At 41.9% G+C, this 22,085-nt stretch overlaps 1 protein-coding gene across 1 annotated transcript in view; it reads right to left on the reverse strand.

Moving 5' to 3' along the window:
• Positions 1-4,966: 4,966 nt before the first annotated feature.
• Positions 4,967-22,085, reverse strand: part of GPC1 (glypican 1) — a 314,765-nt gene continuing 297,646 nt past the window's right edge. The window contains exons 4-9 of the mRNA XM_060242149.1: positions 15,103-15,268; positions 11,912-12,042; positions 10,448-10,567; positions 8,904-9,034; positions 7,801-7,976; positions 4,967-5,459 (exon numbers count right to left, since the gene is read on the reverse strand). Coding sequence (XP_060098132.1) covers positions 5,242-5,459; positions 7,801-7,976; positions 8,904-9,034; positions 10,448-10,567; positions 11,912-12,042; positions 15,103-15,268 — 942 coding nt within the window. The 3' untranslated portion in view covers positions 4,967-5,241. The remainder of the gene's footprint in view (positions 5,460-7,800; positions 7,977-8,903; positions 9,035-10,447; positions 10,568-11,911; positions 12,043-15,102; positions 15,269-22,085) is intronic.

A 22,085-nucleotide genomic window follows, 5' to 3' on the forward strand; every position in this document is an offset into this window, starting at 1 on the left:
ATCATAACAATTTTGCCTACAGCATATACTTAGGCAATGCACAGTGCAAGCTATTGTGTGTGCACTTCAATATTTATGGTGCTCCTCTAGCACATATTGCTGTTGAAATTCAATAAAGTTGAAACTCAATAAAAATATAAGAAATAAAATAGCATTTTGTTGCAAGTGGCATTCATATAGATTTAAGTCTCCAGCCTTTTTTATTTATACAAGGATTCAAAGAACATAGTTTAACAGTGCAAGATAGTTACAAGTACCTTGGTAACCAAAGGAAATATATAAATGGCCAAGTATGCCAATAAGTGAAATAAATCTTAACTTTGCAGAGAGAACTGCATTTGTTTTAAAGCCAGGGTGTACTCTGGATATAGTTGTACTTTAACTCCCTAACAAGCCCACCAGAAAAGAACAGGTTGTTTGTCATTTGTAAAGGATAAATATCAGTGCTTGTAAAGCCTGTATTGCCCCACCCTCTGCTGAAATAGACATTATGGCACACAAAAATTAATAGCTTGTATGTCCACAACTCTGGTTTCTGGCTGACAGCTTTTCAATGGGTCTTGGTGCTCAGTTTCTTTGCTTGATTAGTATCCCTTACAGCAAAGTGCTTTTAAACACTGAAAGAAAGCACAGCCATCTTGATAACAAAAATAAACTTTTTAAAAAATTACAAAAACCTCAGATCTTGTGATCATGAGACACAGCACTTAACAAGAGACTTGTGATCCAACTGTGTACGATTGTGGCAGTCTTCTCTCCATAAATCACATAAGGAGAGCAGGGGATGCATGTGTCTGTGTGTCCCAATTATTAGAGCAAATGATGTATAGATGCAAGGTGCTTAACTATCCCTGTGGGGTACTTTCCCATGCCTCTCACTAGGGGCACTTTTTCTTTAGCTGGATGCCAGTACCAGAAGAGACTCTGACTGGGAAAATAGTCGGAGAAGAGGCTACAGTGACATAAGCAGTAAACAGAGGATGGCTCCAGAGTCCCTTGTTTCTATTTTTCTTACTCTAACAATTGCACCCCTCCACTCTCTGTTTTAGATGTGATTGGAGAAGACCCATGATTAAGTCTAGGTTGAATCACAGGTCCCTGGAACTGTAAGTTTACAGCTCTCCAACAGATTGGCAAAGATTTTTTTCACTTTGGGGGGGTGGGGATGTACACATGCAGTTTCATTTTCTCCTGCACTGTGCTGGATAAATTATCTGCCAAGTTTATTTAACAGCATTTTTACCAACAGAAGGCTACATATACAACACTGTTTGAATGTGGCATTCTACTTGCTCTGGGATTTGAAAATTTATGTTCAAAGGAAGCAGGATATTTGATTTCCATGCCTCATTTGTATTTGGAATTATTTTAAGAATGGCATAATTGAAAACAAAAATTAGTGTAGTAGATTGACAAGATCAATAATGAAAGTGGACGGGGTATTGTTCTACTCACAAGGCATTGAAAATAATGTGTGCAAAGCAGGTGTTGCTTTGGAACAAAAAATTCATGCTGGCATCAAATTCTGCTTGAGTTTTGAAAATACAGTATCAATATGATTGGCAGCCTCCAATACTGATTGGAGCGATTAGGAAAGAAATTTCTCCCAGCATTATATAAAAACAAATAACAAGAAAGATACCTTAATGGAATTGATTTTCTTGCATTCACTGCTTCTAATGATGCGACGCTAGAAAGACTTCCCCTGTTTGTGTTACAACTGATGCCAGCTTCAGTAGTCCTGCCTTTTAAATATCTGTATTAGGACACACAGTTGTCTTTGATGCAAAATACTGAACAGAAATGTTTCAGCATTATGCAAAGTCTATATATTTTAAAAAGAAAAAATACGCCTCCATACTTTCCCTGCTCCACAAATAAAAATAAAAATCATGATATGCAACAATGAATTAATAGCAAAGCTTATGTCAAAAGTTCTCTATCTTTCAGTTCAGTAGAATTCCCTTGATATGCTAGATAGCTTTGGGGAAAAAAATTATACTCTTATGGTTATAGGTCAAATAAACATAAGACCCCAAAGCAGGGAGCTGTGGAAGCATAGAGATCCAACAGAGCAATACTTATGTGTAACATGACTGTGTGAACTGGTAGACAGACACTCCTGTGGTTAATCTTCCACCACGCTACCCCTCGACCTCCTGAATAGCAACATCCCTGGCAAATATGTAACAACAATCAGAAAGGAAAACAACACAAACAGTAAGGTAGTGCTAAACAATGGTTAGACAGCACAGGATTAATACCAATTGGGAAGCGTTTGCTTGGTTTGCAGTTCAATCCTAAACAGAGTTACACCATTCAAAGCCTACTGACTTTAAAACAGCTGTTGGAACATGGGGTAGAATAAGACCTGCAATTTTTTGGGAATCTGATATTGCATTCAAGTGAGCTTCCAGGGGTTTGCTAGTGGATGTATACAGATGTGTCACCATAAGCCAGGTTATAAACAATGGTTTGATTAACTTTGGGTTAGTGAGATGTTTGAATGCAGGCTGCCCAAGCTGTGGTTTCTAAACCATAGTTTGTACACAGTGTATTAACAATGGCATATATTAATTTTGGTTTGTGGTGTTGCCTGAATGCAGAAATCTCAGTTTGTCCAATAGTACCATCCCTCTTACACACGTAGAAGAAAGTACAAGCCTTCCTACACACACATACTAGCAGAAAACCCTACTGATCCAGCTGCACTTAACTATAAATGGTTCTCTCTAAGCAGTCCTCTTCAGTCCTTCCCCTTTACCTTCATTCTGTTTCCCCTCTGCTAGGGATGGCTCAGCAAACAAGAATGTGCTTCAAAGACTTCAGTTTTTCCTGAGGGGGAATGTAAAAGGCAGTGAAATAGCAAAAGAGAAAGGGGGAGGGCTAAAAAAATCTACTTTCTTTGAAGCAGCAGTTAAGGGGAAACACCAAAGTGGCTGCTTGAAAAGGGGAAGGTGGACTATGATTAGCAAGAGAAAGTTGTGTGGGAAGACTGTAGAAGGGTTTTGTTTCAGAACTTTAAAATCCAGAAATTCCAGGAAGCACCTACACAGAAAAGGGGAAGGGGAAAGAGGGGGATGGTCCCTAGCTAAGAGCAAGGAGAAGGAGGAGGAGGGGGAGGCTTAGGCTGATTCTGCATTCACCTTGGTCGGGGCAGGCTTCTGTTTCCGTGCGGAGCAAGCTGACAATTTCGCACCAGTTGCTCTGCGTCACCATTTTGCGTGGGGCAAAACTGCGATTTGCTGCACTGCAGTGTAAACCTGAAAAAACAGGTTTACACTGCAGTGGTGCAAATCGTGGGTTTGCCCTGCACAAAATGGCGGCGCAGAGCAACTGGTGTGAAATCACCCGCTTGCTCTGCGCGGAAATGGAAGCCTGCTCCAGACCAAGGTCAGCCCTAGTCTACCATAAAATTCTCCTCTAAGTATCCCTCTCATTTATTGCCAAGTGGGCTGTATATGCAGGGAAGCTTTGCCAGCAGCTTGGCAATGCAAGGGAGCTTGGGATACCATCTGGGGATTCTGCTTAGAGGTCAAAAAAGAAGTAAGCAGCAAAGCTAATTGGGATTTAGGAGCAAACTCTGGTCCATTATGTACATCCAGCAGACTACCCAGGGTTTGTGCCACAATCTGTGGTTTAAACTAACCAGTTTATTTTCTGAATGCAGCCAGCGTTTTAACTGTTTCCTGGTCTAGTCAATGAGTTGCCTTAAGGACTTGCAAATGGAACAACTAATAATACACAAAACTTCACAGAACAGTTTCTTTGCATTATCCCTTTGGTAAAAGTTGACCATTATCGCTGATAATAACAGGAAGGTTTTCAGACTCCAACTGGAAGCAAAGCTTTCCAGAGAGAAGCCTTCCCATGCATATTTTTATCGCAATGTTGCATACTATGATTCTGTATTGCATTTTATCTGTCTGACTGCTTTTTCCCTAGGACAGGGGTGGGGAACCTTTTTTCTGCCAAGGGCAGATATTTATAACATCTTTCGCAGGCCATAAAAATTATCAACTTAAAAAACAGTGCTCCGTTGAGGGAGAATGATTCAGGCTAGCAAAATTAATGCAAATAATTGTTTTTCTATTTGAAGTCATGTGGGGAGAGTCTAATCTGGCACACACACACACACACACGGCCCGCTGCCATAGGCAAATGCATAGGTCCAGGGCTTTTTTGTAGAAAAAGCCCAGCAGGAACTCAGTAGCATATTAGGCCACATCCTCTAATATTAGCATATTAGGCCACACCATCTGGGATAATCAAGTGCAAACTGAACTGTGACAGTAACTTTTCCAGGCCCTGCAGCAATTCTGGCCAGCCAGCCCGGCCCCAGGGAGGCTGCCGCACAGTACATCTGGGCCCTGTGATCCCTGCCTGGCCCCGGGGAGGCTTGCTGCACAGCGCAGCTGGGCCCCATGATCCTCGCTGGCCAGCTAGGCCCCAGGGAGGCTGCCACATGGCTCGGTTTGGTCCAGCAATCCCTGAGGGCCACACCAAGTGACCTCGAGGGCCGTATATGGCCCTTGGGACGGAGGTTCCCCACCCCTGCCCTAGGATCATGCAAAATCTAAATCTCACTTCCAATAATTTCTATGTAGGAAAAATGGTAATTGGCTTTGAATACCCATTTTTAGCACATGTAAGTATTGCAAATTAAAGGGTTTTGTTCCAAATTCCAGGATAATGAAACCCTTTGCTAATCAGACTTACATTAACATACAGAATAGGTACTCCTACATCAAGGGAAAGGAAGGGCCATTTGCCACTTGCATAATGGAAAATTATGAACTGACCCCCCCACCATTACGGCACTTTGAAATTCTTTAAATTAAAAAGGTGTGTTGTTCTAAACCGCCTTAGCACACTTATGGCTACCGTTAAATAAGACTAGATACTTGTGGTATTTTATTGCAGTCAATAAAAATGGTGTTGCCTTGAGAGCCATTTCCTCCCCCCCCCCCCCAGTAAATCTTTATGCCAAGGTCTGTTGTAGACCTCTAGATGCCTTTCTGTGGCAAATTAATGACATTTAAAAAATGAGGTACAGAAAGAAGGGCCCAGCATTCAAAAAAGACCAAAAGAAAAACACCAGTTCTAGCACTGCCAGGTTATCACAAACAATCAAGAACCTTTAGCTCCCTTGTTTTGCCAAGATGAATTAAATATAGTCCATATTTTTGGCAAAGTTAAGACCTCAACCACCACAGTCTCTTTCACGGCCACAGAAATGAGTTACCGCCACAAGTATTGTGTTGCAACAGCAGCCAGAGAAAGTAATAAAAGAAAGGAGGAAGGCAAGACTATGCTGCTATTTCCACTGACGCCTTGTCCTGACAGCTTAGGCATAGGATGTGAGTCTGGTTGCCAAGTGCTAGAGCTCTTGGACTGTTTTTTGATACAGACATCGTCAAGACAGCCATCGCCACTGCCGGAGCCACTGATGTCGTCACCTGTGCAAGAGAAAATTCAAGTAAACTGGTGGTTTGGCATGGGTTGCAACATGTGCCAGGTCTAATAGCCCACACCATAAAGCCAGCAAAGTGCTAATGTATGGGAATCAGTGAACATACTGAATGGATTAATGTAGTGTTTGGGACACAGTGTTACTTCACCCTACCACCTTGCTTATATCCTCCATATTTATAAGACCACCTGAGCATTCCTGAAAGTGGGCTCAGTGATGACATAACTGAGGTGGGCCAAGCACAGCACTGGTCAACTCAAACCACATTCTCAACAGACCAATGTGGACGTGGTCATATTGAAGCTTGCAGAACTTGGCAGGCTCAAAAAGATGGGCTCACCAAAGAACAACATAGGAAGGAACAAGATAGTTAACTTATAAACACCATCCTCTGGTTTTGTACCCATAATCACTGATATCTAACACACCATCATGTTCAAAGGCATGTGCTTGCATATTATCAATCCTGAACTATTACCATTATAGTCAGACTCCATTTTACAATTACCTTAGGAATATCACTGAAAACAGCCTCTCCATTAACCTTGTTCTGTAATACCTGGGACTATTTACTATCAGAATCATCATAACTTGGATTTTGCGCATGCCAGAAATATCTGGCTCTTAAAGACATGGTGGAGATTAGCACAGTGATTAGTTTTAAACATTATAGATGGGGCAAGGATCACTTTTCACAAGGAGGCTGTTTTCAGGGATCCCCATGTCAGGCATATCTTAGAGTGCAAAAAGGGGGCTAAAACACTTTCGGCGTCAGCATCAATACTAATGCCTGTTGCAACAACCAGGAGGTCAAATAGCACCAATCAGGCCTGGCACTAGGGTTTCTGCCACCCCCAGCAGAAACCTGTAATGGTGCCCCCCCCAGTGTTTAATCACATGCGCAAAGTGTGTGCGGTGCGATGTCACCCGTAAGTGACGTCATCGCGATGGCACGTGGCGTGCCCCCTGGCCAGCAGCCCTGTCCTGCTTTGTAGGGAGCTGAGCAGGGGCTGCCGGGGGGGGGGGGGTATTGTTTCTTTACTATGAGCAATCGGAAGGAAAAAAAACAATGCCAGCCTGCCCCTGCTCAGCTCCCTCCAAAGCAGGACAGGGCTGCTGGGCAGGAGGCGCGTTGTTTCTTCGCTCCGATTGCTCGGAACAAAGAAACAATGCCCGCATGCCCCTTGCCCAGCCAGCCTCTTCCACTTTGGAGGGAACTGAGCAGGGGCTGTGGGGGGTGTTGTTTCTTTGCTCTGAGCAATCAAAGCGGAAAAAACAATGCCCGCTGCAGCTCCTGCTTAGCTCCCTACAAAGTGGGAGAGGCCGGCTGGGCAGGGGGCACATTGTTTCTTTGCTCTGAGCAACTGGAGTGAAGGAACAACCCGCCGCCTGCCCAGCAGCCCTGTCCCACTTTGGAAGGAGCTGAGCAGGGTCCGAAGTGGGAGAGGGTGGTTGGGCAGGGGCTGTATTCTTTATTTGCTCTGATTGCTCGGAGCGAAGAAAGAACGCCTCACAATATGAGGGTCAGTGTGAGCGGGGACAGGGTGCCCGCCCCCACAATGAGGTGGTGCCGCAGGCAGCTGCCTACCTTGCCTACTCCCTCGCGCTGGCCCTGGCACCAAGGAATCCATCAGAGCTCTTTCCTAGCCCTTCAACGCTCTGTGAAGTAAAACTGGTGCAGGAAGCCCTTGATTAGCTAGCATGGATGATCAGACTGAGAGACAGCATCCTCACAAGCTAGCAGTCCCTGTCACAGCTGTACAGTCAGAGGACAACAGACACAGAAGGAATAATTATCTAGTATGATAAAGTGGGAGGAGGTGGATGACATTATTGGTAAATGCATACAACTCTCAGTTTGCAAGGCCCGAACAAGGCTGTTATGATAGGATGTTTCAGAGGTCATTAATTCATAGGGTTGCCAGGAGCCGGAAGTGACTTGACAGCACTTAACAAGCACACACAGATTCCTAGGGAGCCAGATGGACACAGTGTTCCCTGTATTATAAGACAGACAAAGCAGGCTCATGCTTTAAAGATGCAGGGTTACAAATGCCAAGGATTCTGGTCTGCTAAACAAGATCTCTGACCACTTGACTGTGCTTTGTTCTAGAGTGATAAAGCTTGTGAGACAGCAGATAGGAGCAACAGTTTTATAGCCAACTTGCAGCTGCCTTTGGATACAACCGCTATATTTAAACACAGGATAACAGAAGAAATTGTTAGAAGGAAGCCCTCTGATGCTGCGCAGAGTTCTATAGACCAATTACTTCTAAATGTCACCCTTGTAGTGCCAGACTGATGTCCCTTCCTTACAGCATACTTACTTGTATCCTGGAAATCCACATCATTTCCTTTGTAGGCATTACGCAGGCGATTTGTCATGATTTTTAACTGCATGATTTGCTGGCGAATTGTCATATCTGGTTTGGTAATGTCTACTTCCACCTCCGGGTTATTGATCTGATTGGCTAATCCATCACCCATCACATCTGGAAGATATCTGCAGAAAGATACCATACAGGAAATAAGTTCTGGAATATCAAATATTAAACAATACAAGAACCTTTGTAGCTCACTAACGTTGCTAGTGTCTTCAGTCCTGTTCTCGTCAAAACATTACAATGCTGGCTTATTTCCACTTCCAGTACCAGGCAAAATACAGTTCTATTTATTTATTTTGTAAAATGCATCCCCTGTTTCTGCCCTCATAAGGGCCACCATGGTGGCTAACAAATTTAAGCTGCATAATAAAATCACATCTTAAGAACCTCAAGAAACAACCAAAATATCAGTAAAACTATTAAAACAAATATATATATATATATATATATATATATATATACATACACACACATAAATTTAAGACTCTGGGCATCACATCTGTTATGAAACTCAGATATCATAATTGAGGAACTGTACATGAATTCCACTCTCACCTCCTCAATGGTTTGTTGTTAGTCCTATTTCCAGCTCTGGGTAGGAGCATTCTAATCCTGGCTCTAAACTGAAATTTAGGAACATCTTTACAAAGCAAGGATGAACTGTTATGCTGTACCATGGATGGGAAAGAACTGATACTAGAGTGTCAAGTCCTGCCATCTTCCCTGTAAATCACAATTCAGTATAAGGTCTGAAGTGGCCCTAAGAAGTACAAAACTAGTTCTTTTCTTTTTGCCTGTGGATATGAGCATCTCTCTGGACATTTTCTAAATAATTAAATGGGGGAGGGGGAAGAGAGTGAGGAATAAAGGAAGAAGATAGCATTCTAGAGATTTTATTGCATTGGCTCTCCCTGCATGCCTTTTCCCCCACCTCCACAATGGAGTTTACCTTTACCAGATCCAAAGCTTCATAAAGCTGGGACATGAGTGTACTTAGCATTGAAAATAGATTACCATCACATTGTGACCACCTTCTCCATCCTTACCTGCCTCTGGTCATTCCATTCCAGCACTTGTCCTCATTCACAGAACCAGATATTTTATCATTGCAAAGTGTGACTGGGAGAGAAACCCATAAGTCCTTTACATCCTTCAGTTTTCCTTTCACATCTGAAACCTGCCAGGCAGAGGAATCAGGGCTCAAGAAGACATATGGTTGTCACTGATGCATTTACATTCTAAATGTTTGCATATTCAAATGTAAGGCAGTTATCATTCCACCAAAAAGGCTACTACCGTGATTCTTGCATATATGTGACAATATTAAAGACTGACCACTTTGCAAAACTTACTGTCTGATATAGAAAATATATTAATACCAAATTTACGAAACTCCTTCCATGAAAAATCAAGGCAGAAGGAAAGACGCATATAGCATCAAGGGTGCCTAAACCACAAACAGCTGAAGAGCTTGTCACTGAACAGGGATAAGAAAAGAAGGTGAGTTGGTAGCTGGATGGCTCACGTTAGCCCAATCCTGTCAGATTTCAGAAGCTCAACAGAGTTGGCCTTGGTTAGTACTTGGATGGGATATCATCAAGGAAGGCCACCAATGTCAAGCCTCCTATGGGTTCACCATAAGTTGGCAGTGACTTGGCAGCACTTTCTACCTCCAAAGAAGACAACTGATGACAACTCTGGCTTCAACCAACAGCAGAACTTGAAGTGTTAGCTCAGTAACCTTCTACTACCAAGTAAAGACTACCTGTTCACCCAGACTTTGTGTTGAATAACTGGTTCATGTTTGTTGTTTATTATATATTGTTGATTAGTTATTTTGAATTTAGTTAATTCACTTAAACTTACTGTCCTGTTTAATTTGCTTAACATTTTTAGTGCACTGCTGGTTTATTGTTTTTATAGTTTTTCTTCTTCTGGCTTTGATGTTCTGCTTTTTCTTTTAATATTGGACTAGATTTTTTTAAAAATGTGGTTTTGTATGATGTTATTGTTGTTACTTATGTTTGGAGTAAGTTCTAATGATTACGATTGCATTGATCTGTGATGCCAGCTGCTCCAAACTTTGGGCTGAGGGGTAGGATGTAAATTAATATATAACTGCCATATGTGGTTGGCACTGAGAGATGGCTTTCACCCCTTCCTGGAAGAAAACAATATCAGTGTTTTAAGAGTTTCTTTCAGGGGAATCAACAAAATGCTTTCAAGTTATGTGATGATCATAGTGCATGATCACTGCAGGCTCTAAGACAATCCTGACTTAAAAGAGATATGTGTATATTGAAGGTGCTTCAAGACCCAATATGTGAATGCCAGTCTGGAAGAGGCAAATGATGGCACCTCACATTCCACCTGGTACTGCAGCTGTATTTCCAAATCATTAACAGTATCACCATCTAGCACTAAAGGGTTATTAAATTGAAAAAGAATACTACACATTTTGTTCTTAAAGCAGCCATCTGTCCCAGAACATCAGTAGACCCAACAAGTACTCTAAAGCAACAGGCAATATGGGTTGTTCCAATCTAGAAACTTCTCTAAAACAGTAGGAAAGTTCAAATGCTGTACTTACTAATTTCTCCAAACCTAGTACTGATGGTTTATCTTCACTAATAGATTTTACCCGCCTCCTCTTATCTTCAACATTGGAAGGCTTTGTGTTGAGTTTGGGGTTTCCACAGCCTTGAAAGACCTGGAAAAGTGAAAACACAACCAAATATTTCTGAAGGTAATTCAACAAGTTTTTCCTGCAAGTCATGGATATATGGTATTTCTCCTGTTAATCATATTCTTCTTAACTCCACATTGATTTCCACACACATAAGTTTTATTCTGTGCCAATCCAATTCCCAATTAAAGAAAGGTATGTTTTTTTAACTGAATGGTTGGACATAGGGCAGCGTTCCAAAGGAAATGGATTGGGGTAACCCTCAAGAAAGTGGATGCGCTTCCTACTAGGGTTATAAACACAAAAATGGGGGGGGGGGGGTTTCTGCTTGCCTTTAGTGCACTCTGGTCCATATCAGCAACTTATACAGCAACAGAAGAAGCCAAAGACCATTAATAATTGTACACAGAATATTTTAAAATTTCTTTTATGGGGAGACAAATTGATCCAGCTTCATCATGGCAGCTTGCCCATTTATAGTTTATTATTTATTTTTATTTATTTTATTATTTTTTATTTGATTTGATTTATGCCCCGCCCTCCCCACCGAAGCAGGCTCAGGGCGGCTGTGGTTATTACAAAGCAAAGTTATTACTGTGGTTATTACAAAGCAATTCTTCCACGGATATAAAAAACAGGCAAGACCAATGAAAAATACCTTCTGGGAGGTATAGATTTATCAATACATTTGTGCTCTCTTTCTGTGTCTGTCCCAGAACTGATATCTCTATTTCTGTGTTGTTTTAACATATTTTGTGCCTGCATAGTACTGAGCTCTTTCCCTCCTTCTCCTTGCTGGCCTATCAATGACTGACCTACTTGCCAGGCAGTCCCCAACTCATTTCCACCATAATCTGTTAGTTACAATTCTTAGGAGCCATGAGGAAAGCAGCTGGGCTTTTGGAACACATATTATTCTCTTGTTCAGACTCTGTCAGAGGGTGAGTGACACAGTTCCAAGAATGATGATGGAGCTAATTCCCCCCATGCAGATCTAATGAATCGTATCCTAACAACTGCAGATGAGGGAATCTACTGAAATTGAGGGGGATCGGGGAGGGTCAGTTCAAACCCTTAAGAGCAGATGAGTCTAATCCTGTTGCAGAAAAGAGATGGGTTCAAAAATGTTTACAAATAAAGAAATCAAATATAGCAAGGAGTCCTCATCAGATAACATACCCAAACCATCTTTAACGCTCCAGTATTTAAGACAGAGGTAACCAGAGATGAATGCTGCCCAATCCTTAGCAGTGGGAATTATTTGGACATTCACATTATTGCTTCGCCTTTGATGGTGACAGAAAGAGGGTACTGGCCAAATGGACACAGATATAATTTATACCAAGGCTGCAAAAAACTCCCTTTTACCTTTGCTGTTATAGATTCTTTGTTCTCTTGCATGTTAGAAATGGCTTCTGCAATCTTGGTGTGAATTGTACCAATGACTGTTTCTACATTAGATGGTCCATCAAAGCGTTCAGCAACCAGCAGCAATGAATCTAGGGGAGTGAACAATCAACAGCCTGTTTGAGAATATGCCATGTATCAACAGCCAGTTAATACAGCTAGACCAGACATTAGATTTTTAATTTTCATTTATTTATTTGCTTCATGCATACCCCACCTTTCTCCCATTGAGGACTATGGATGGACACAAACCGGCTCACAAATAAAGATTTGAGACAAATTTTAACTGGTGCATGATTTGTGAACTGAAGTCTTTGGCAGGTCAACTGGCATGAACTTTCCATGAACTTTCAAGCGGTTAATAGTGGTTTGTGAATGGATACATTTCCAGACAGACTGTCTCCACTCAATCAAAAAGCAACAGGAGGGAGAGATTTTAGAGGAGTGGGTGGCAGGGTGAAGTTACCTGTGCATTTTTTTTTGTGTAGCTTGTAGGAGATCCATTCTACACACTTTTGAACCTATGTCTGTCATTTCCCTCAAAAGCACTCTCCTGGGGGCATCTTCTTTGGGCGACATTACTTGGACCCCCTAAGTCAAATCCGCTCATAACTTAGAAGGTATGTAGAAAAGCATCAGGGGGAGGTCCTCTGTGAGTTCAATGTCTCTAGCTTGCACAGGGTCCATTTTATAGACTCCCAAGCATCTTGAACCAGTGCCTGTCATTTCTCCAGAAAGCACATTCCTTGAGGTACCTTCTTTTCCTGGGGTCACCCTGTAAATCCAATCCTCATCAAACGTGGAGGGCAGGTAGAGAAGAGTCAGCCAGAGATCCCCTGAGAGTTGGTGTCTGTCTGTAGCTCACTGGAGGGGCTGTTCTTCCATTTCACAAACCTCATGAACTGAACCAGTTAGTCTGGCACCTAGAAGTTTGGCATGAACTTTCCATGAACTTTCAATTGGTTAATAGCGGTTTATGAATGGATACATTTCCAAACAGGCTGTCTCCACTCAATCAAAAAGCAACAGGGGGGAGAGATGGCTTACAAACTGGACACACCATGAAATATTAGCCAAAATGAATTACATTTCCCCAGTTCATGCCCATGTTAATGATGACTCCATATGGCTTATATCATTATCCTCTCCTCCATTTTACCTTCACAATGGCTCTGTGAGGTGGGTTAGGCTGAAAGCATGTAACTGATCCAAGGTCTCCCACAAGTTTCCATGGCACAGGGGGGATTCAAACCTGGAGTTTCCCAGATCCTAGCCTGATACTCTGGCTTACATATACCACACTAAGCATATTTATGTATTAATTTATTTTGGTCATTTATATACTTTCTTTCCAATTTAGTCATTGCTGAAAATGGCTGACAGTTTATAATGTACAATAATTGTAAAGTAAACAAAATTCAAGTGCAATCTCCCCCCTCCAATTGTTCTAATCTAACATTTTCAAGTGTGGAAGGGTATCTACGAACAGACTAATTTTGCTGCCTCCCTCCTGTGGCAGCCCCAAATGTCCAGTCTGGGTGAGGCAGAAAAACTGTGCTTTGTGAGTAAAAACTGCACCCACAGCAATGGATTCAAGGCTATATGTTTTTGTCTATCTGACAGGGGGAATTAGTGCAGTCAAATATCCACTCCCTCAGCAGAAGAGGCTGTAATGGTGAAGGGACGTTTATGGCTCTTAAATATTAAAGCCAATTAGATGTAGCATCCAAAACAGATCATATAGAATTTAATTTATAAGAAGAAGACATATCTTCTCCCTATTCCTCTGGCACAACACATACAGCAGGGAAATATTTTTTAAAAACGTATTCCTTTTCTACAGTTGCTACTAAGACAATTCCTATTCTCAATACAAAGTTCTGTATACTCCCACACAAATGTTTTCATACAAGAATTCTCCTACACATACATGGATGTGCCAGCCTCAGATGTCCAAGGATCAGGAGATAGATTCTATATCATCATGCCACTGTGCCAACAATCACAAAATGCAATATACATATCAAATTTCTTTTGGGGATTTTTGCGAGCAGGGAACTGTTGTAAAACTTTTTGCCGGAAGACAGAAGAACAGGAATTTGTTTTTAAGAAGCCACAAGGCAAAGAAATCTGAAAACAGAGACTGCAGTAATTTCAACCAAACAACCTTTACAGCAGTGCCTGTTGCCATGAGACTGACAATGTAATTATGGAAAATTAGCAAAACTAGATTAATCTCTCTTTCTTTAGTAATCCCAGAAATCTTATTTTGTTGATGAGTCTTTGCTCTGCTTTTTTGTCTAAATGCAAAAAAGCCTCAGAATTCTTTGAAGAAAAAAGAAACATTGCTACTGATTTGTAACTAACTTAATTCAGAGGCCTCACTGGGAAAGTTGACATTTAACCCAAATGAGGATCTGCTTTGAATTTTCAAATGCTTGTCCTATGGGCATCCCACCTTCTCTCACCAAGGCTACATATGCCAGAGTCTTAACTCATGCTGGTGTTCCCTTTCCTCCCCTTTCACACAGGTGCAGCCGAGAGCTCACCGAGGGCTTTGCATTCTGCACAACTTACTGCAGGGCCGGCCCTAGACTGTCTGGCACCCTAGGCAAGGCTAACTTCTGGTGTCCCCCACACTGATAATGTCACCGAGTGACATGAGGGCACCCAGTTCATCACATCCAGAAGGCCAGTGCCCTATGCAGTCACCTAGTTTGCCTAGTGGCAGAGGCAGCCCTGACTTAATGCTCAGTGTTGGCCCAGGCATCTCCTAAAAGAAAAGAATTTTTCCACGGCCATTCCTAGCATAGCACCCAGTCCAAGAAGATGAGTATCTAGGATGCAGGTGTACTTGGAGAGTGCTAGAATCTAACGGAGTAAGAGACACAAAAGTATTTAATAATTACTTTTCTCCCCTAGAAGTATTATGAAATGCTCAAGAACATCGTAGGGTGAATTTTCAAAAGGAATGAGTACCACTTCAAAACATACATGTTGATTGTATTTAGAGTGTAGCACAGGGAGATCATTAATGCAGTCACTGTTACAGTACTTTGCTCTCCAGACTCTTCTCTATTGATCAAACAGTGGATCAGAAGCTATGTGCAAAAGCACGGAAGGGAAGAAATCCTCCTCGCAGGCTATCTTACCTATCAAGTTCCTCCATTCTGGGTCCAGATCTGCTTGGTTGGCCAGACAGCCCTTCAAGACGTTGCGGCAGTAGCTGTTGCATGACTTGACATTTGACATGCCCCGGCAGTGTGAACAGTACACTAGCTTCATAATGGCTCGAGTACAATATGGGCTGAGAGGAACCTTTAAAAACATACATATTGTTGCTGCATCAATTTTAAAAATGTGCCATATAACATAAAAAAGAGGACCATGAAAAGTAACCAGCACAGTAAATATAATACAAAAGTGTGTATGCTTGCATTGTCTGTGTAGACATGCGCAGAAATTCCAACTGATTACAAAGAATAAGTTCACAACATTACAACCACATTGCAAAATTACACAGAGAAATGGAATTTTAGCTGGACTTGGATTTTAGACTTCATGCACTGAGTCAACTGCAACAACAGTGAAGATGTAAAACTTTTTAAGCATTAGGTACTTTAACCTGACATTTTGTTCATTCTGTGGCACTAGATCTATTTACAAAAAATGACTTTTTAGGTACCTTGCATTTCATACCTGACTCCACAACATTAAACTGGGCTTTTTACCCATTTAGTCTGATAATAAGTTAAGATCTTTTCAGACATTTACTCATTCACTTTACCAGATAAAACACGTAGAGGACCTGCAAGGACTTGTGGGGAGGGGGGTATAATTTTTTTTAATGCCCACAGCCCATCCCCTTTTCCTGCTTCCTTCTCTCCTCCCACCCAAAAGCCAGTCTGCCCCCATCTTCAGCTCTCCCTCCCCCCTGGCAACCTCCCTCTGGGAAAAGTCTATGCAGTGCCAGGCCAAGCCCAGTTGCACAATGGGGAACCTGCAAAGTCTTGTGGGGGCACCTCATTTTCCCCTGTATATCTTTCTTCACAGATTTTCTGCTTTTCCTTTTCCTGACAACCCCCATATTCTCACCTTTATTTACTGTTCTTGTTCCCACCTACTAACCAACTAATATTTTATTTGCCCCCATCTCTTTAGAGTCCCTTGGACTGCAAAATGATCAAAACAGTCAGTCCTAAGGAAAATCAACCTTGACTGTTCCCTGGAAGGTCAGATGCTGAAGCTGAAGCTCAAATATCGTGGCCACCAAATGAGAAGGGAGCACTCATTGGAGAAGACCCTGATGCTGGGAAAGACAGAAGGCAAAAGAAGAAGGGGATGGCAAAAGATGAGATGGCTGGGCAGTGTTACTGGTATAACTAACATTAATTTAAGCAGACTTTGGAGGCTGGTGGAAGACAGGAGGGCCTGGTCCATGGTGTCGCAAAAAGTTGGACTCGACTGTGCAACCGAACAACAAAATCTTCACTTATATTTATTATATAGTTACTTCACTTATACTCCACCTATCGTGACAATGTGTGCCCAAAGCAGCCAATATCATTCTGTTCACTTACATTTTATCCTCACAACAACACAGTGAGGTAAGTTAGGCTGAGAAAGTGTAACTGACCCAAAATCACCCAGTGAGCTTTCATGGCAGAATGGGGATTTGAACCTAGGGTTGCCAGGTCCTAGCTTCTCCCCAGCAGGGGGATTTGGAGGGTTTTCCAGGTGGGAGAGAGGCTGTCCTCAACATGATGACATCATGCAGAGTAACATCATCATGACAGGGATGCAGTACCACGTGCACACACAACCTGCTTTCCCCCAAATATTCAAAGGTCGTGAGAAAAAGTGGGTTCCATGTGCATCTGCCTGCACATCATGAATTCACTGTTTGCAGGGCAAGCCCATGGCCTTCACTTAAAAAGAGGTGCCTGCCCTGCAAGCCACAAATTTGCCACTTGCAGGGCAGGAGTAGGTGGCCCCTGCTTGAAAGGCAAGCAGAAAAACCCAAACAAACTGTGATTGAAAGCACAAAAATAAACACCGCTAAAGAATAACTTACCAAAATTGTATATGGCTTATTAATAATAAGTATGGGAAAAATGAAAAACCTAATACAACAAACCTTGTTAAACAAACCATATCATATGAAATTCAAAGACAAGAGATATCATATACATGAACAAGTAACAATATTCATATATTTAGTTCAGAGTAAATAACAAAAGCCCATAAGTCCACAAGACCATATGAAGGTCAAGAGTCCAAAGAACCATTCAAAGATATTTAAATCCAAGAGTAAGTAGACCTGGCAAGAAAACAATGAATCTGGAGTAGCTGTCCCTCATTTCAAAGATATAAATCTTCTTCCTGAGTGCAGGAAAGTCTTTGGGCATGCAAATACAATTCCAGTAGGGCAAGAGCCTCAGAGGTGGGTGGGGTGATAACCCACACTGTGGAGGGTATAAAATGCTGTAGCAGTGAAACAGAAAGCCACAATGTGAATTACTCACCAACTCAGTTGAACAATGAATTATTTATAATTATAATTAATATAATTATTAAGCAAAGATCTTAGGCCCCGATGGAATTGTATTTGCATGCCCTAATGGAATTGTATTTGCATGTCCAAATCTCTACAGATTTGGGGAAACAGCCTTGGGAGGGCAAGTTTGGGAAGGGAAGAAACCATAGCAGGGTATTTTAAAAAAACTTAGCAGGGTATAATGCCATGCAGTCCACCCTCCAAAGCAGTCGTTTTCTTCAAGAAAACAGATCTCTGTCATCTGGAGATCAATTTAAATTCCAGATGATCTCCAGCCCCAAACTGGAGGTTGGCAAACCTAGATTCCCTAGTTACAGGGACTCCTTTAATCATTTTTGAGTTTTTAACCTCCTCCCCTTGTGTTTTTTTACAGTTATTTTCTTGCAAACCTGGGGCCCTTTTCAAATTTGTAGAAAGGTCTGTCTTGCCTGTTCACAGCTCCTGTCACCGGATTTAAGTACCCTCAGATTTCACTAACAGTACATAGAATATGGAAGGGAAAAGATAAACAGAAGGCTGGATCCTATGAGCACATGTTCTTTATGGTCCCTTTCCCACATCAGCCCTTTGTGGCCCTTGACAAAGTATTACTGGGGTCAGAGGACCCCTCCAGATTAAAAAGCTAACATGGGGAGTTGCAATGATAGAGAACTGGATGAAACAGACACTCCTTCAGTCAGACTCTGCTGGCAGAAGAGGGAGGATAACTGCAATAAAAATAGATGACACAAAATAAACCCTTACCGATTTCTCATTTGCTCCACCCCCAGGCTTCTGTTTTCCCCTGGTGCAAGTGATCAGTTTCCCACCAGTTGTTCTGTGGGCACATTTTGAAGCACAGCTCCCTCCAGTTCCCCTCATGGTTTCTTAATCCTTAAAAGTCAGCATCACAAAGCTGCAAGGGGAACTGGAGGGAACCATGCTTCAAAATGCGCCTGCAGAGCAACTGGTGGAAAATTGATTGCTTGCACCGGGGAAAACAGAAGCCTGGGGGTGGAGCAACGTTAGTAAGAAACTGGTCCCAGTTTAAAAATGGATATCCTTAGAACTGAAAACTCCCTAGTTCTAAAGATTCTCACCTTTTAAAATGTAAAAGCTTAATATAAAAAACCCACACATGTACTACACACCTACAAATATTGATCTATATAGCATGGAAGATTTCCATGCGCAGAGTGACTATGGCTCAGTGGTAGAACATCTGCTTGGCATGCAGAAGATCCCAGGTTCAATCCCTGACATCTCCAGTAAGGATCAGGTCATAGGTGATGTGAAAGACCTCAACCCGATAACCTAGAGAGATGCTGCCAGTCTGAGTAGACACTGATGGACCAATGGTCCGATTCAGTATAAAGCAACTTCATGTGTTCAACAGTCTTTGTGTAAGTGAAGCACTAAATAACTCCATGCTTACTTTTGGTGAAAGGTATTGTATTCCCAGGCTGATTTCGCATTAGGGCTTGTTCCGAGTGGAGAGTCCTTTTGATCCTGACATCTCTCTCTGTTTTTGCATTTGTTGTCCCAGAGCTGTGAGTTGGAAGAGTGCCATGCCAACTTGCAGCTCCGGGGCAACTTGTGCGAAAACAGAGAGAAGCCCTGGGAGCAAAAGGGCTCTCCACCCAGAACAAGCCTCGTGTGAAATCGGTCCCAGTATCTCTTTCATGAGCACAAGACATAACACAAAATATTTCTTCAGATACAATTTTCAAACCAAATTAAAACAACCATGTAACCCATTTGTTGTACATTCCATTGTTCCATATGCACACTGTTATTTTGTTACAAATTACATCAAAGCACCACATTATTTATTTATTTTATTTAAAGTTCTGATTTATATTCTGCTCTCTCCTGCAATCGTGGTGCTCAGAGTGGATTGAGGCAGTTATGGTGCGCACAAGCAAAACAGCACTGTAGTACATTTTCCTTTCCATTGATACATTGCTGAACTGAACCCAATATCCTAATACAATGAAATATGGGTGGAGTAGTAGTGGCACTTTTTCAAAAGCTACAATCCCAGTAATCAGCTATTTGGTGGGCAAGGCAGTGCAGAGTTCTGAATCTAGCTTTCCTCTCTTCTTCATGAACAGGTAAGTACCAGGATGTCAGCACTGAAAACAGACACAATGTAACCACCTTGGCTGCTGGACTGTAGATGCGACAGCATGCAAGGCATTAAGTTATGCACTTAGTTTCCATCCAGCTTGGGATATGTACACAAAAACCCACTAGTGCCCCTAGTTAGATGTATTAGATGCATCTAATACATGGGATTCAATGCAACCTAGAACACATCAGTACCCTGTAGTTATCACTGGGTGGCGCTTTAGTCCTGTCAAATGATACCAAGGTAATGAAAAGATGTCAGTTTTCAAGAACAAAAACCAATCAACCAAACAAAACAACGCACCCCAAATCCCATCCGTTTCATTATTATACTAAAACAGCAAGGCCCATTAAAAGTGTTATTTAACATGCAAGATTTTCATTTAACTCCCAGGGCTTGACTAAACATTACTATAATGCCAAGGGAGAGTAACAAACTAGAATATTAATGCTTTAAAAGGCGGAAAGCATGGCAGAGGCAGACTGTTCAGTTGACAAATACTATTTATAAAGCATTAAGAGAGGCTTTCTTTGTAACTAGCCAGTCGTTGTGCATTGGCACTGCACCCAGTTTGTCCTAATGGAGGAAGAAAAAAAAAACATGAGTAATTTTTTGTTGTTTGTTCTTATTCAAAGAGGCCTTTAAATGCATGAGACAAGCACAAGATGAGCACTGGAACTTCCCATGGTATGAGGGCACTGAACAAACAAGCCCATTAAAAGGAACTTCATTGTATCAGTTTAACAGCTACAAGACACTGCTAGGAGAGATTGCCTGGAGATTTGGAGGGCAATGCAACCAAACTACAAATTAACTCCACTCTATTTTTCCTTAATAGCTGAGCTGGGTGGATCTGTAGAAGCCCTGAAAGTGATGGAGATGAGGGCCAATAAACTGAAGCTCAATCCAGACAAGACTGAGGTGCTACTGCTGGTTAATGACAGGGTAGCTCAAGGACTGAGGAGTCAGCCTGTCTTGGAGAGGGCTGCACGCTCCCTGAAAGCACAGCTTCACAGTTTAGAGATCTTCTTGGATCTGATTGAAGGCTCTAGTATCCTCTGGCATTCAGCACATATTTCAGCTTCAGCTATTCCTCGAAAACCATGATCTGCCCATGGTGTTCAGTGCTCTTATCATATCCAGGTTAGTTTATTGCAATGTACTTTATGCAGAGCTATCTTTAAAAATTGTCCAGGAAGTTCCATTGGTCTGAAATGTGGCAGGCAGGCTATTGTCAGGGGGGGCCAGATACTGGGACTGTATCATCCTCAGTGCTGAAAGATCAGTACTGGCTACTTATCTGTTTCTAGGCACAGTCTATACCTTTAAGGCCTTTAAAGGCTTGAGGCCAGATAATCTCTTCTCATACTGTCCAGACTGCCAGTTCAAATCCTCTTCCAAGCCCTGCCATGTGTGGCCTGAAGTGAGGCAGGTGGCCACCAGCGATGGGGCTTTTTCAGTGGTGGCACTTTATCCTTGAGGCTCACTTGGCACCTACTTTACCTTAGGTGCCAAGCCAAAACTTTCTTTTTATCCAAACTGAGGGTTCTTGGGATTTTTTTTCAACTGTCTGCTTCTGGTCTGAGGTCTGGCATTAAAAATATATATATATATATTTACAAAATTTATATCCTGTCTTTCTCACAAGAGCTACAAAGGTGGTGAACAGTTTAAAACATACATGATAAAAACACGTTTTAAAACCATTAAAATCAATCCCCAACACATCATTAAAATAAATTAAAAACAGAATTAAAATATGTACAAATACATAAAAACAGTCATTAAAATATTGGTCAGGAAGGAGGTATCACTGAAGGAAGGCAAAATGAAGCAAAGAAAGTCTCCCCCCACTGGCAGAAAATGGCAACAGAAGAGGACAGATGCATTTCCCTGGGGAAAGAGTTCCAGAGCTTTGGTGTCACAACTAAGAAGTCCTCCTGAAGCTGCCACTTGGCTAATTCCATAAGGAAGGACACTGGAATAAGGGCCTCCACAGATGGTTGTACTGGCTAGGTGGTTTACTCCCTTTGTAGGCATATATTTTATTTTAATATTGATAATTCTTATTTTGTTATTTTTATGGTTTTGATGTATTGTTTTTTATTTTATAAGCAGCCTTCAGCAGGTGCCTGGAGAAGTGACATATACATTTTCTAAATAAATACCCCCTCCCATTAGTTTAGGAGGTGACAATACACAGGGGTCCTAAGCCCAAGAGAGCCAAGCACCTGTGTCCAATAGCTTGCACCAGAGAGCATCTGGCTCTTGCCAAAGGACCCAAGCAAATTTTGGCAAGTTTGTAAAAAATCAGGCACTCTTCAGTTAGCCAGACAGGAGGCAGAATCTGAGCTCAGTGGGATTGGAAGAATGCAACTCTGCTGAGGACAGTATTGAAATTCTGCCTCTAACAGCCAGCAGGCTGCAAGAAATCAGGGGAAAAAATGACTTCTGACTTTAGGGGATAG

The sequence above is a fragment of the Heteronotia binoei genome, chromosome 6 (assembly GCF_032191835.1).
Source record: "Heteronotia binoei isolate CCM8104 ecotype False Entrance Well chromosome 6, APGP_CSIRO_Hbin_v1, whole genome shotgun sequence".
Classification (NCBI taxonomy): Eukaryota; Metazoa; Chordata; class Lepidosauria; order Squamata; family Gekkonidae; genus Heteronotia; species Heteronotia binoei.